The 13,935-nt window shown below is 42.8% G+C and overlaps 3 protein-coding genes across 6 annotated transcripts in view; 2 read left to right on the top strand and 1 right to left on the bottom strand.

The window, feature by feature from the left end:
• Xpnpep3 (X-prolyl aminopeptidase 3) overlaps positions 1–9,526 on the bottom strand; it is a 50,594-nt gene extending 41,068 nt beyond the window's left edge. For both annotated transcript variants that reach the window (XM_041672641.1, XM_041672643.1), the window contains exon 1: positions 9,333–9,526. In XM_041672641.1, coding sequence (XP_041528575.1) covers positions 9,333–9,396 — 64 coding nt within the window. In that variant the 5' untranslated portion in view covers positions 9,397–9,526. The remainder of the gene's footprint in view (positions 1–9,332) is intronic.
• Positions 1,111–2,043, top strand: Dnajb7 (DnaJ heat shock protein family (Hsp40) member B7). 3 transcript variants are annotated; one of them, XM_041672646.1, is made up of 2 exons: positions 1,111–1,450; positions 1,787–2,043. In XM_041672646.1, exons 1-2 carry the CDS (start codon positions 1,111–1,113, stop codon positions 2,041–2,043), a joined length of 597 nt encoding a protein of 198 aa, XP_041528580.1. The 3 variants fall into 3 exon arrangements, with proteins under 3 accessions (XP_041528580.1, XP_041528579.1, XP_041528578.1); XM_041672645.1 differs by having other exon boundaries at positions 1,111–1,786; positions 1,961–2,043; XM_041672644.1 differs by having other exon boundaries at positions 1,111–2,043.
• Positions 9,527–9,647: 121 nt separating the features above from the next.
• St13 (ST13 Hsp70 interacting protein) overlaps positions 9,648–13,935 on the top strand; it is a 41,683-nt gene continuing 37,395 nt past the window's right edge. The window contains exon 1 of the mRNA XM_041672439.1: positions 9,648–10,117. Within this exon, the coding sequence (XP_041528373.1) occupies positions 10,008–10,117 (110 nt within the window). The 5' untranslated portion in view covers positions 9,648–10,007. The remainder of the gene's footprint in view (positions 10,118–13,935) is intronic.

Raw genomic sequence — 13,935 nt, 5'->3', positions numbered from 1 at the left:
AAAACTACCTGGTACAAAGTAAACATTATATACTGAATACACAAATGCACAGCTTCCAAGAGCTTTATTCATGCTTTTCTTTTTCCTTCTAGAACAGACTCACAGTACACAGCATGGTGCATGGCTTTTACTGTGATTTTATAATAGCCATTTAGTAGGCACAGACCCTATCTCAAATGACTCACTGCTGGCAGAAAAGCTTGACTAGTAGGCTACTAAGTCCAGCAAGTTTTCTATGAGACCACAGCCCAGGGCTGTCACATAACTAGTTTATTCATCTGGTGTATATTCCATCATAGTTTTAATTATAACCAAATTACTTATTTTTTATCTTCATTGAATGTGTCTTTTGACTACAATAAATATCTCAACTGCTTGAATACCCCCCGCACAAAGCTTTCTAAGTCTTTATTTTTCTAAATTAAAACATAGAAGCTGGTATGGTGTTACACGCCTTTCTCAGTACAGGGAAGGCAGCAGTAGGATCTCTGAGTTTGAGGTCAGCCTGATCTACAGAGGAAGTAGTTCCAGGATAGCCAGGCAGGGCTACACAGAGAAATCCTGTCCAAAAAACAAACAAACGAACAAAAAAACCAACCAAAACCAGAAGAACCGAGCAATAATTGAGGCTCAGTAATCTAGAAGTCAGAACATATAAGAGGGATGCTGTGGAACACAACCCAAACCAAACCAACCAATCAACCAAACCCAGAAGAACTAAGCAATAATTAAGGCTCAGTAATCTGGAAGTCAGAACAAGAGGGATGCTGTGGCCATCGGCACAGATCGCACAGGAAGATATGGGAGAAAGATAAGAGGTGTTCCAGCCCAGAGTGACTTTGGAGAAATCACATTCGGAAGATTCAATCCCTATCTCTACTCCAGTATGACACCATAATGCAGCTCTGACATATGCTTGTTCCTCTGTTGTCACATAATCAGAACCCTCAAGTCCTTCAGCAGTGGCCCCCAGCACTAACATTACCTTCAATGTAAAAATGTGCCTATTTGCGGTCACTTCTACCACCAGCTGCAGCAACAGAGCTTGAGCTGCAAAGAAAACACAGTGCTTACTATCAAGGGTGTTTGTGTCTAATACTCTGTCAAACCATGGTGGACTACTATGAAGTTCTAGGAGTACAGAGATATGCGTCACTGGAGGACATTAAAAGAGCTTACCGTAAAGTGGCACTTAAATGGCATCCTGATAAAAATCCAGAAAATAAAGAAGAAGCAGAGCGAAAATTCAGAGAAGTCGCCGAGGCATATGAAGTACTATCAAATGGTGAAAAACGGAATATTTATGACAAATATGGCAAAGAAGGATTAAATGGCAGAGGTGGAAGTCATCTTGATGATGAATATGAGCATGGTTTCACATTCCGTAAGGCAGATGATGTCTTCAAAGAGATTTTTGGTGAAAGGGACCCATTTTCATTTCACTTCTTTGAAGACTCACTTGAGGACCTTTTGAGCAGTTCGAGAAGCTCTAGTGGAAGCAGAAGCAGAGGCACCGGATCCCTTTTCTCTTGTTCGTATGACCACCCAGTGTTTGCCAAGCTTTCTTCTTATGACACAGGATATACGTCTTACGTTTCACTGGGGCACGAGGGCCTTACTTCATTCTCTTCCCTGGCATTTGATGACACTGGGATGGGCAATTACATACCCATCACACCTTCAGGCAGAATTGTTAATGGAAGGAATATCAATACAAAGAAAACCTTTGAGAACTATCAAGAAAGAGAAGCTGAGGATGATGGTGAGTTGAAATCCTTTCTAAATAGTGTGGCAGATGAAGAGGGTTTTGCAGAAAAACGACACTGGAGAAGACAGTCGCTCAACAACTATTCACCAAACTCCTACAGCCCCCCAAACATATCTCAATATACCATTGTGGACAACAATGAACAAGGTACACCTTGGGTCACCAACAAGAAGGAGCCTTCCATTTTCTCAGCAGGATTCAAAGAAGGTGGTAGGAGAAAAAAGAAGAAGCACAAAGAGGGGCAGAAGAAGAAGTCAAACAAAAGGAATCACTAATTGCCTCTTCAGACACATTATGATCATATAACATTTAAACACCACTCTTTTGTGTGTTTTGGTTAATCACAGAGTTTCATAGATAATATTTGTTAATACTATGTAAGAGTAGGTGGGGGTCTTTTTGTTTTGTTTTGTTTTTGTGTGCTTTTGAGACAGGGTCTCAACTATGTACCCTAGGCTGGCCTGGAACTTGCTACAGAGACAAGGATGGCTTCAAACTCACAGAGATCTGCCCATTTTGCCTCTCAGTTGCTGAGATTGAAGGTGTACACTACCATACCTGGCTTAAAATTATTTTTTACAGGATTACGGACATTTGGTCAGTAGTTATGTGAATAAGTTATGTCAGAAAAGGATGAATTTGTGGGAACAGTTATTTTAAAACTATGAGAAACTACAAAGATTTTTAATGTTTTACTTTTGAGCTTTTTGAGCATTTTTCCCAAGAGTTTATGACCCATTTAATTCCTTTAATACCATCACAAATTCCTGGTAAATGTACATTAGGAGATAAAAGTCTATTAAGGATTATAGGTTCAGATTCTAGCAGTATTTTCTTTTAAGTTTGAAGTAATCAGTCATATCTGCACAGATGTTCACAGCAGCTCTGCTTACAGTAGCCAAGAGGTAAGAGCAACCCAAATGCTCATTAAGGACCTAAGATATTAACAAAAATTAATAAATAGTCACACTTATGAGCATATGCATGCCTACGAGCATGTGCGCGCGCGCGCGCACACACACACACACACACAGACACGCAGTCTCCTGAGATAGTCCCTTCCTCTGAATTTTTGAAATATTAAAATCTTAAGATGCTAAGTGAAATAAGCCAGTCACCCATAAACAAATACTAAAAAGTAAATGTTACACAGTATCTAAAGCAGTCTAATTGAGATAGGAAGTGGGGAATAAGCTGTTTTGTGGGTACAGAGCTTTAGATCTGCAAAATAAAAACATTCTGGAACCTCACTTCTCAACAATGTGAATATATTAATATCAATGAACTGCACATTAAAAATGTCTAACACGGTAAACTAAATTTAGTGTGTATTATACTACAAGGATTACCCACAATTCCTTGGAATAAACATGGCTGTATCATGAGCTACAGGTCACCAGTCACTCTCTCCAGATAAGAAATGTTTTAGTTTTATTGTGTCTGTATGTAGGATCTACAAATGCTTTACTATAAAACAGCTACAGCTAATTCATTTGAGGATCATGTCGGGAGAAAAAATGGTAAATTACAAATGTATTAGGTACCAAACAAATGGTTTGAGCTGAATATTTAAATTTGTTTCTTTTAAAAATAAATTAACGGGGGTGGGGGGGCTGGAGAGATGGCTCAGAGGTTAAGGGCAATGGCTGCTCTTTCCAGAGGTCCTGAGTTCAATTTACAGCAACCACATGGCTCACAACCATCTGTAATGAGATCTGGTGTCCTCTTCTAGCGTGCGGGCATACATGGAGGCAGAATGTTGTATACATAATAAATAAATAAATCTTAAAAAAACAAAAGAAAACCAAAAAAAAAAAACAAAGAAAAAAAATAAATTAACTTGGGGCTGAAGAGATGACTCAGTGGTTAAAACCACTGGATGCTCTTAAAGAGGACCTGGCTTCAACTCCCAGCACCTGCATGGCAGATCACACCCGTCTGTAACTCCAGCTCCAGTTCTGACACCTTCACACAGATAAAATAATATGCACATAAAATAAAAAAAAACCCTTTTACTTTAACCCTGTCATGTCTTAGCTTTCTGTAACGCTTCCATCTTCATGACGCTTCTCCACATTTTATCCATCCTCTCAGCCACTGAACACTGAGCGTTACGATTTGAGGCCTACTGCCTGTTGAGTGAGCAGAGTAAGGGATCTGAGGAACACACAGCACTATGCAAACAAAAGCCACTGAGTCTACAAACTGGAGACATATCTAAGTAAAACAGGATTTGCTAGGTTTTTTTAGTTGCTTGATTAAAGAGATGGAGCAAAGACATTTTGGAGTATAGAATTATAATTTTTCCATGTGGCTATTTGATGAAACAATTCCAGACATTGGACTTGCAAGGTGTAACATTCCTGCTGTAGGTTGCATGGGAGGAGTTTGAGGAGCACTAAGACCAGTGCTGCAGGTTAAGGATAGCAAATAGACGAAGCCAAAGACCTGAAAGAAAGCAGATTCTCCAGGAGCTGCTTGGTTCACAAGCATGTTAACTACTGCATGGGAGGAAGTAAGCCGCAGGAGGCTCTGAGGAGAGGAATCACATATTCAAATTGGACTCCTTTGCAGTTGCCAAAAGACTCAAGCAAGGGTAGAAAAAGAGAAATTAAAATATTGCCACAGTTTGGTCCAAGGTGGTGGGAATGGGGTCTGTGTGACTTAAAAGTGATAGCATTAGGATATACTAAAAAGGTAGAACGAACAGGTTATGCTGACAGGGTATGACAGAAGTTGAGACCAACAGGTTTTGGAACACAGGAAACAGCAGCGCAGGGGCTAAGTTTTGGCTATGTTACACAAGGGACGCTAGACTTTATTAAGCATGAAAAGAATTTGCTGCATGACTTGTGTTTACATAATCTGTCATTAACTTCTTCCTTTATTACATTACTGGCCATATATATATCCTTTTTTCTTTTGTATTTTAGAAATGTAATTATTGTCAATTCTAGGCATTATCAAGCTTCTAGTCCCAAATTCTTAAAAATTACAGTATTAAAGGGTGCAAACAAATCATCCAGCAACACTGACACCTATCACCTTTGTTCAAACACTAAACTGAAAGCCAGAAACATCTTCCTTCCTTTCCTTCCTTCCTTCCTTCTTTCCTTCCCAATCTGTTTTTCAAGGCAGGTTTCTCTGTCTGTTTACCTACCTACCTACCTACCTGCTTTTCAAGACAGGTTTCTCTGGTTGTTCTAGACCAGGCTGGCCTCAGCCTTGAATCAAGAGATCACCTGTTTTTGCCTCCAAAGTGCTGGGATTAAAAAAAAAAAAAGGTGTGTGTCACCACCGTCGGTATAACTACTATTTTTAAATAATTCCCATAGCAAATGTAAACTTTTGCTTAGTATTGTCTGATTCTCAGTGGGGAGGAAAGGTAATTTATCCTTTAGGAGAAACTGGGGACAATTAGCATCCAAAGTTATTTTCAGAAAATCATAAAAGCTTAGACTATTTTAAATGCCATTAACATAAAATGTGTCACTTAGATTAACCTGTCTCCCTGAAGGAGTAAGGTTGGAAATAAGAAAATCCATTTCCAGAACCAAAACCCAACATCTCAAAAACAGCAAGACTGTAATGATATGTCCTCCAATTCATCTCTCCTTTTTTTGAGCTGGATTTCATGTAGCTCAGGCTGGCCTTGAACTTGCTAAGAAGCCAAGGATGAACATGAACTTCTGATCCTCCTGCCTCTATCTCCCAAGTGCTAAAATTACAGGAATGTGCTACCACATCTGGCCATTTATCCACTTTTAGCTAAAAATTTAGATTCAATTATCTTTCTCAATGCTTAAATTAAAAAAAAAAATAGCTAGCTGACTGGAGGTGGTAGCACACACCTTTAATCCCAGCACTTGGGAGGCAGAGGCAAGACGGATGCTGGTTAGACTCATGTCGTTAGCCACAGTCAAGTGGCGATACACATTAATGGAAATGGGTTAAACTAATATGTGAGAGTTAGCCAATAAGAGGCTAGAGATAATGAGCCAGGCAATGTTTAAATGAATACAGTTTCTGTGTGATTATTTCGGGTGTAAGCTAGCCGGGCGGCCGAGACCAAAAGCAGGCCCTCTCTCTTCACAACAGAGTGGTGCCCAACGTGGTAAACTGACTCTGCGTAAAATCCGAGAGAGCTTCAAAAAGCATACAGAGTTTAACACAGCTTCTTGCTGTTTGCTGGTGGCTTGCCGCAGCTGCTTTAAGAGATTTTCCTGATTCAGCTGTAGCAAAAACAAAAAACAACAACAAAAGCCTTGCCATTTTAGAACAAAGCTTCCTGGGCCCTGCCGCCGGTGCAAACTCCGACTATGGAGCACTTGTGGGCCCGGATGTTTGTGTGCCCACTCCGGGTTGGGAACAAAGTACCCGAGACCATGCCTGTGGCTTGACGCTCCCTGCCTGGGCAGAATGTTAGCCAATAAGAGGCTAGAGATAATGGGCCAGGCAGTGTTTAAATGAATACAATTTCTGTGTGATTATTTTGGGTTTCTCTGTGCTTTTGGAGCCTGTCCTGCAACTAGCTCTTGTAGACCAGACTGGTCTCGAACTCACAGAGATCCGCCTGCCTCTGCCTCTTGAGTGCTGGGATTAAAGGCGTGCACCACCACCACCACCCGGCTGTGTGATTATATTGGGTGTAAGCTAGCCGGGCAGGATGGAACAAGGGGCCCCACTCCCTTCAACACAAAAAGTTGGGCAGTAGTAGCACCTGACTTTAATCCCAGCACTTGGGAGGCAGCGGCAGGCTGATCTTTGTTGAGTTTGAGGCCAGCCTGGTCTATAAAGTGAGTTCCAGGACAGCCAGGACTATCTCACAGAGAAGCCCTATCTCAGGGGGGAAAACGTTCCCCTACTCTCCAGGCTGGTATTGAACTCAGATCCACTTACTCCTGCTTTCCCAGTACTGGGAAGTATGCACCACAATACACAGCTCTCATTGTTTCTTGATAGAATCTACAAGGTCTTCACTGAGCCAAAGTCCAGTTTTTTCTAATATGTCCAGGAATTACAGTCCAAGTCTTATTACAAGATAAATAGATTTTGTCAATCACTGCTAATTACATCTTCCTTTTAGAATTTAAGATTAACTGGGAGTGTACAGATTGCAGCTTATGCATTAGACCAAATAGTCATTTTGATATAAATACCTTAAAATGATATAAATACCTTGAAAATACTTCAAAACATTACCATCCATATAAAATGAAAACACTTCCGGGTTCTAGGGCCATGCATATGTGGACAGGCCCTCAGGCAGAAGTGCCTAATGGTCCTGGGGCCCACATGTGTGGTTGTATCACACACGGATGACTCAGCTAAGACCTTGGGCGCACGTGTGAGCCCCGTCATCTGCGTATGACGTAGTCAAGTCAACCTCCTGTGCACGTGTTAGACAGCTTTTAAATGAGGGACGTGCCATCTCTCTCCCTCTCTCTCAACTAAGAGACTTCAAATCAGCAAAATTTGCAGGGCTGGGGTGTGTGTATAATTCTGTGGTAGAGTCAGCTCCAGGTTCAATCCCCATCACCCACAACCAACCAACCAAAAAACCTACTCTCACTTCAGATATTCATACCTTCCTCAGGAAAGTTTCTTTTTCCTTTTTTTTTGGGGGGGGGAGGGTCTCAATTATGTAGCTCTGGCTGTCCTAGGCCTCACTATGTAGACCAGGTTAGCCTCAAATTCCGAGATCCACCTGCGTCTGCCTCCCTAGTGCAGGGATAAAAAGCATGCACACATCAACTGGGTTAGGCAGTCAATAGTCTTCAATCTAGAGCAGTTCTCAGCACGTGGGGTGTGACCCCTCTGGGAGTTGAACAACCTTTCACAGGAGCTGTGTATCGGATCCTACACATCAGATATTTATGCTTCATAACAGTAGCAAAATTATAGTTATGACGTAGCAATGAAAAAAATATATTTTTTTGGTTGGGGTCAGCTCATGAACTCTATTAAGGGGTAGAAGCATTAGGAAGTTTAAGAGGCAACGATTTAGAGTCTTTCTAAAGAAAGGTGACCACAATGTAGTTGGGGAGGTAAGTTCTGGGAGGAGGGGTGAATGACTCAAATACATTGTATGTAAGTATCGAAGAATTAATAAGAATATATTTTTAAAAAGAAGAGTAAGCAACACCACGGACAGTCCAAGTCCTATTCACAAGAAACTCAAACCCTAACTCCATGGATAGCCATTGCTTACAATGCAAATGCATTCCTATCTTTCCTTTGTTCTGTTATCCCTTGGGTCAAGATTGTAATTTTTCAGTCATAAGGTCATCTGTTGCTTGTCTATCTCCCAATTCTAGACTGTGAGCAACAGTGGGGAGTAGAGATGTATCGACATTAGCTACTGACTCAAAAGCAACTGAATGAAATTGCAGTTTTTGGCTCACAAAATGAGATGCGGCAAAAAAAAAACTGTAACTAGCAAAGACTCAGAAGTGGTATAAAGACTAGACATAACCATGTAACAAACATCGGCCTCAATTGCGTTTCAGTTCCGCATTGGTAAACTGAAGATTCAATGCCACTCCTTCATTAAGCTAAAAAAAAAAAAAAAAAAAAAAAAACATTTAGGGGGAATGAATATAAGATGCTGAATTTACTTTTCTTAGAGGCAAACTACAATAAATTTACAAGATTTTTATGTATTTTAGTCCAGTACCTAGTCCTAAAGCTGGATCAAATCGGGGTTTACACGAAGCTTCAACAAATTAAAGATCAGAATCAAGAAGCTGTCTCTAGCCCGGTCACAGGCCTCTGTGATAATAACTGATCAATCGCGCATTTATTTTCATTCCTCCCTTTAAAGGCACAACAAACTTTAAAGAACAAGCTCGGTGCAATCAACAATTTTTTAAAAATAGAAAGCTGATATAAAAAATTCAATTTCAGCGAGCCCAAGCCTCACACACAAATGCCAAGACAAGTTTTGATGTCAAATACCCTATTTTCTGCACAACTCATCTGAAATATAATCCAATATTTGATACCCTTGGTAGGTGAATGACACATTTTTCAGTATAAAATTTTATGTTAATCAGATTAATTGCTCATCACACGGTACACGGAAGGTTCGCGGTCTCTGCGCTGTTTGACTGTTCATAAAAGACTTAGCCATGTCTCCCTCATCTCCGGTACTTTGTGAACTGAACTGCACATGACATTTGTTCCTAAACGTGTTTCTTCTATCTTTCGAGCTAGCTCTCCTATGAAACCTTTGAAAACCGGAAAGATTTTACGTCGCCCTAACAGAAACAAACGGTACTTGACATGCAATACTTTAGCCAAGTTTGATGATAAAAGATACAAATTCCGAATTCGAACATCTTTGAAGACAGTTCCTCGGGTTTTCCCTCTCTTCAGACATTTCAGCTTCCCAGAATATCAAACTAAAACCCACTTTCTCAGAGCAGCGGGTCAAAAGAAAAAACCGTGGGGACCCAGGAGCCGACCGGTCCAGAACCAGGCTCATCAACTTGTAGCTCTTTGGACTGTTTTAGGCTTCTCCAAGGGAAGACTTGGAGGGGACCCCTGCGGGAAAGACTCTAACCTGAGAGGCCGCGGAGCCTGGCTATTACGGGAACCAGCTTGGGGGTTGAGAGCAGGGAAGGCATGGCCAGCACACACGCGTCAGGAAGAGAAAGTACGAATTGCAGGGGGGAAAGAATCCGCCAGCACAGCCGCGTCGCCAGGAAACCAGCCAACAGCTCGGCCCCTCCGGGCAGGCGCCACTCGCGGGCTTTCTTCCCGCGGCGGCGCGGAGTGGTGACGTCACCCGGCTGGGGTTTTGGCGCGCCCGTCCCACAGGCCCCGCCTCCTTCCACCCCCGTAGGGCGTCTCGTTCTGCTTAACGTACACCTTCACAGAATATCCTATTCCAAATGTCTCCCTGCCTGCCGCTTGAAATCACTGACGCAAGGGCCTTCATCTAGCCCAGGAGCTAGGTCAGAGTTAAAAATACGCGTAAGAGTGTCGGGGTCTAGAAGCAGGCAGTATCACGGACAGCTACACTTCTAGAAGCTTCGAGGCGGCGCACAAGTCCAGAGGTAGAGGGAGTGGGAATGAGCGAGCGAAGGCCCGGGGTCACGAGGCCGTTGGGGGGGAGGAGCCAGCGGCCGGGGAGGTTCTAGTCTGTTCTGCCTCGCGGCTGCCGCCCCCTTGCACTCGGTCACGTTGAACCGCGCCCGGGCCTCCACAGCCGCCCCTCGCCTCCCGCCTCCCGACCATGGATCCCCGCAAAGTGAGCGAGCTTCGGGCCTTCGTGAAGATGTGTAAGCAGGATCCGAGCATCCTGCACACCGAGGAAATGCGTTTCCTGAGGGAGTGGGTGGAGAGGTGAGCCCTGGGCCCCGCGGACCGTTGGGGACGGGAAAAGTGGGGAGCTGGGCCCGAGCTAGCGTGGGGCGGAGGGTAGCGGGTCTAGGCCCCTCCGTGGTTCGCTCCCCAGTGGCTTTGAGAGGTTATCTGGGGATCAGAAGCTTCGGGTAGTTTCGGGGTGAAAAAGCAGAGGTTAGAGCTGGGTTTCCCACAATGAAGTCTCCAGGGGGGTGTGTTTTGGGAGAAATAAATTGTGGGGATCTGAGCACTGGAAATAATGCGCGAAACAAGACAAAGCATATATAGAGGGGTTGTTTTTGAAACTGGCGTCTTGCTTAAGTTGCCTTGACCCATATATTGTTTTAAGTACTATCTTAATAGTGGTAACTCACTTAATCTCTGATACCTTAAATTATCTGTAACGTACGGTACATAGATTTTAATTGCTTGGAATTGTGTTAGGAATCATTTATACCTACGGTAATTGTAGCGCCGGTCACTTCAGACCCTGTAGCAAAATGGTTTTGCAAAGCCCAGCGTGCTTGCAGGACTAACTGGAGAGTGTTTCGCCTGCGTACGAGTAATTCCGTGAACTGATCCAGTGCCAGCTGCTGGGAGACTGAATTGCTCGGATTTGGCTTTCCCTTTCGTTCTTTTGGCTCGTCGATAAAAGATTTTTAGGACAGAATTAACAGGAAGCTTGAGGACCAGTAGAATTTGGGCGGGGGGGGGGGGGGGGCGACAGTGCTGGCAAGCTGTAACTCTCTGCACCTGCCAGGGAGTGGGGGGGGGGGGGGATGAAGAGAAAGTTAAGTCATGCCTTCTGAATTAGGGCCCGCAGTGGAAGCTTACAAGCAGTTGTAGAAATGGGGGGGGGGGTCTTCAGGAAAAGTGAGAATTCAGTGCCAGGTCGAGCTTGTTAAGAACTTTAGTTAATATCCAAAGAAGAGATAGGGGAAAGGTGAAGTTCTATTTTTAATTAGAATCCGGAAAAAAGCTGTCGTAGCTGTGGAGGTCTGAAAGCTTCTCCATGGAGAGAAGGACTTCTGGGCTTTACTTTGTTAAAGTCAGTTATTTCATTTCTTTTGCATATCTTAAGGTGAATCAGCTTTTCTGAGGGGTTGTTTTCTGGGTTAACTCTTTAGGGGAGGACCCAATAAATAACATGTAATCTTTTTTCTTTTTAGAATTTGTTATTTATTTGAGATAGGCTCCCACCATGTAGCTCTGCATACTGAGAACTTGTATAAACCAGACTGGCCTCAAAATCAGAGATCCACCTGTCTCTGCCAGGTATTGTGATTAAAGATGTCTGCCAACACACGAGCAGTTTCATTTCTTTTTTTTTTTAATATTTGTATGCTTTATTTAACTTTATTTTATGTGCATTGGTGTGAAGGTGTCAGATCCCCTGCAACTGGATCTTCGGACAGTTGTGAGCTGCCATATGGGTGCTGGGAATTGAACCCGGGTCCTCTGGAAGAGCAGTCAGTGCTCTTAACCACTGAGCCATATCTCCAGCCCCGCAGTTTCATTTCTTAGGTTATTTTATGTGTATTGAGTGTTTTGCAAGTATACGCATGCTCGAGACCCAGGGAGGGTAGAGGGCACTGGATCTTTTGGATATAGAGTTATGGATGTCTGTACCCCATCCACTATTGTGGGTGTTGGGAATGCTTCCTGGGGTACTCTGTAAAGCAGCAAATACTCTTAATCCCTGAACAATCTCCCAGCCTTGGTATGTAATGTTTTGGGTGGTTTAGAATGTAATTTAAAACATAGAAGAGTACTTCCTAGGTCAGAGTATCGGGGATATGACAAAGCTCCTAGTGAAAGGAAAAGAATTTGAGTTTCTGTCCCTGGAGAAATTACATGAGGCCGGGCGATGGTGGCGCACACCTTTAATCCCAGCACTCGGGAGGCAGAGGCAGGCAGATCTCTGTGAGTTCGAGACCAGCCTGGTCTACAGAGCTAGTTCCAGGACAGGCTCCAAAAAACCACAGAGAAACCCTGTCTCGAAAAAACAAAAAAAAAAAAATTTATTGTTAGAAAGATGTATTTATTTTATGTATTTTGCTTGCACTTTAGTAAGTACACTGCACGCCTTCTAGTGAAGCAAGAATAGGTATCCAATCCTTATGAATTGTTGTCACACAGTTGTGAACCACCCTGTGGGTGGGTGCTGGGAAATAAACCCAGGTTCTCTGAAAGAGCAGCAAATGCTCTTAACTGGTGAACTGTAATCTCTCCAACCCTTCCATTATTTTAAACCTACCAAATGGCAAAGCTGATGCTTCCCTTTCAAGTGTTAGCTAGGAAACAAGAGTTGTGGTTCAAGGCTGGTTGTGACAGAAGAGGTCCATTTTGAATGGGCTTCAACCCATTAACTGTTTAGGTGGTTGTGACACATCTTTAAAGCCAGCAGGTAGCGGTAGGCGAATCTCTTTGGGTTTGAGACCACCCTGGTCTTCAGATCGTGTTCCGGGACAGTCAGGGTTACAGAGAAACCCTGTCTCAAAAAGCTGAGGGAGAGGGGAGAACAGATGAATGGTACAAAATTTATTTTTATAATTACATTCTAGTAGTTTAGCAATCTCCATATTGGAGGGGAGGCTCCTTAGCTGACAAAAGAAGAGCTGCAAATCTTGTCCAGGAAGGGGTTCTTTGAAAAATTACTTCTAGTGGGAGGCTTAGTGCTCGTTCCAGCTTATTCTTCCCCCCTCCCCCCAAAGAAACTCACCCTGTTAGCAAGGAATTATAAAGTGGGAACAGTGGGGCACCATGTTGACTTCCCAGTTACTCTGAAGGTTGAGGCTGCTGCAGGCTCGTTGAATATAGCAGGACCCTGATTAAAGACAAAATCCACTTCCACTCCCTAAAAGAATAAACAAACCCTCACATTAAAGTTGCATTTCAAGGCGACTGGAGAGATGGCTCAGAGGTAAAGAACACTGGCTTCTCTTCCAGAGGTCCCGAGTTCAATTCCCAACAACCACATGGTGGCGCACAACCATCTGTAATAAGATCTGGTGCCCTCTTCTGTACTGTAGGACACATGCAAGAAGAACCCTGTATACATAATAAATAAAAATCTTTAAAGAAAAAGTTGCATTTCAAGAGGGTAGAGGAATGCTGCTTTAAAACATGAGCAGTAAACTGGTGTAGTCGTTTTCTGTGGGGAAAATGGGTCTGGTGATTACTAAAAATACGAGACTAGTTCTCTGAGCAGGCATATTCTCCAGAAGCAAGTCAAAATGTCACTGTTTTATGTGGTGGCGTTTTCCCCATTAAGCCTTTTATTCTTTTTCTTTCTGCCATTTTTTATAACTGCCCTAGAATTTTTACTTGTTGAATAAATAGAACTCTAAAAGTTTATTATTGTAGTAACTTTATTAAAACAATGGAAGAGAATCCTGTTTTGTAGGGCTGGTTGCGCACCTGTGTAACTTGGCTTTGAGCCCTGATGCACACCCTTCAACAATCCCCCCCCCTCTTTTTTTTTCCTTTGAAATTTTTGCTTTCTCAAAAACAAAAAAATCTGCATGTTGCCATTAGATCATTGTTAGAACTAAGAATTGAGACAGAATTTTAGTGTTTTTTTCCCTGATGTTAATCCTAAAACTTAAAGATATTTCTGTTCTGAGCCTGGAGAGATGACTCAGGTTAAGAGCACTGCCTGCTCTTCCAGAGGTCCTGAGTTCAATTCCAGCAACCATCTGGTGGCTCACAACCATCTGTGATGAGATCTGGCGCCCTCTTCTGGCCTGTGGGCTTAATAAATAAATTTTTTTTAAAGGTATTTCTGTTATTTGATCCACTCATAGCTTGTTAAAGGA

Source organism: Microtus oregoni, unplaced genomic scaffold, assembly GCF_018167655.1.
Source record: "Microtus oregoni isolate MIOR12 unplaced genomic scaffold, Mior012 000022F_ref0000154, whole genome shotgun sequence".
In the NCBI taxonomy this organism is placed as follows: domain Eukaryota; kingdom Metazoa; phylum Chordata; class Mammalia; order Rodentia; family Cricetidae; genus Microtus; species Microtus oregoni.
Note: the sequence above shows the minus strand (reverse complement) of the source record. Positions and strands in the feature narration are given on the sequence as shown.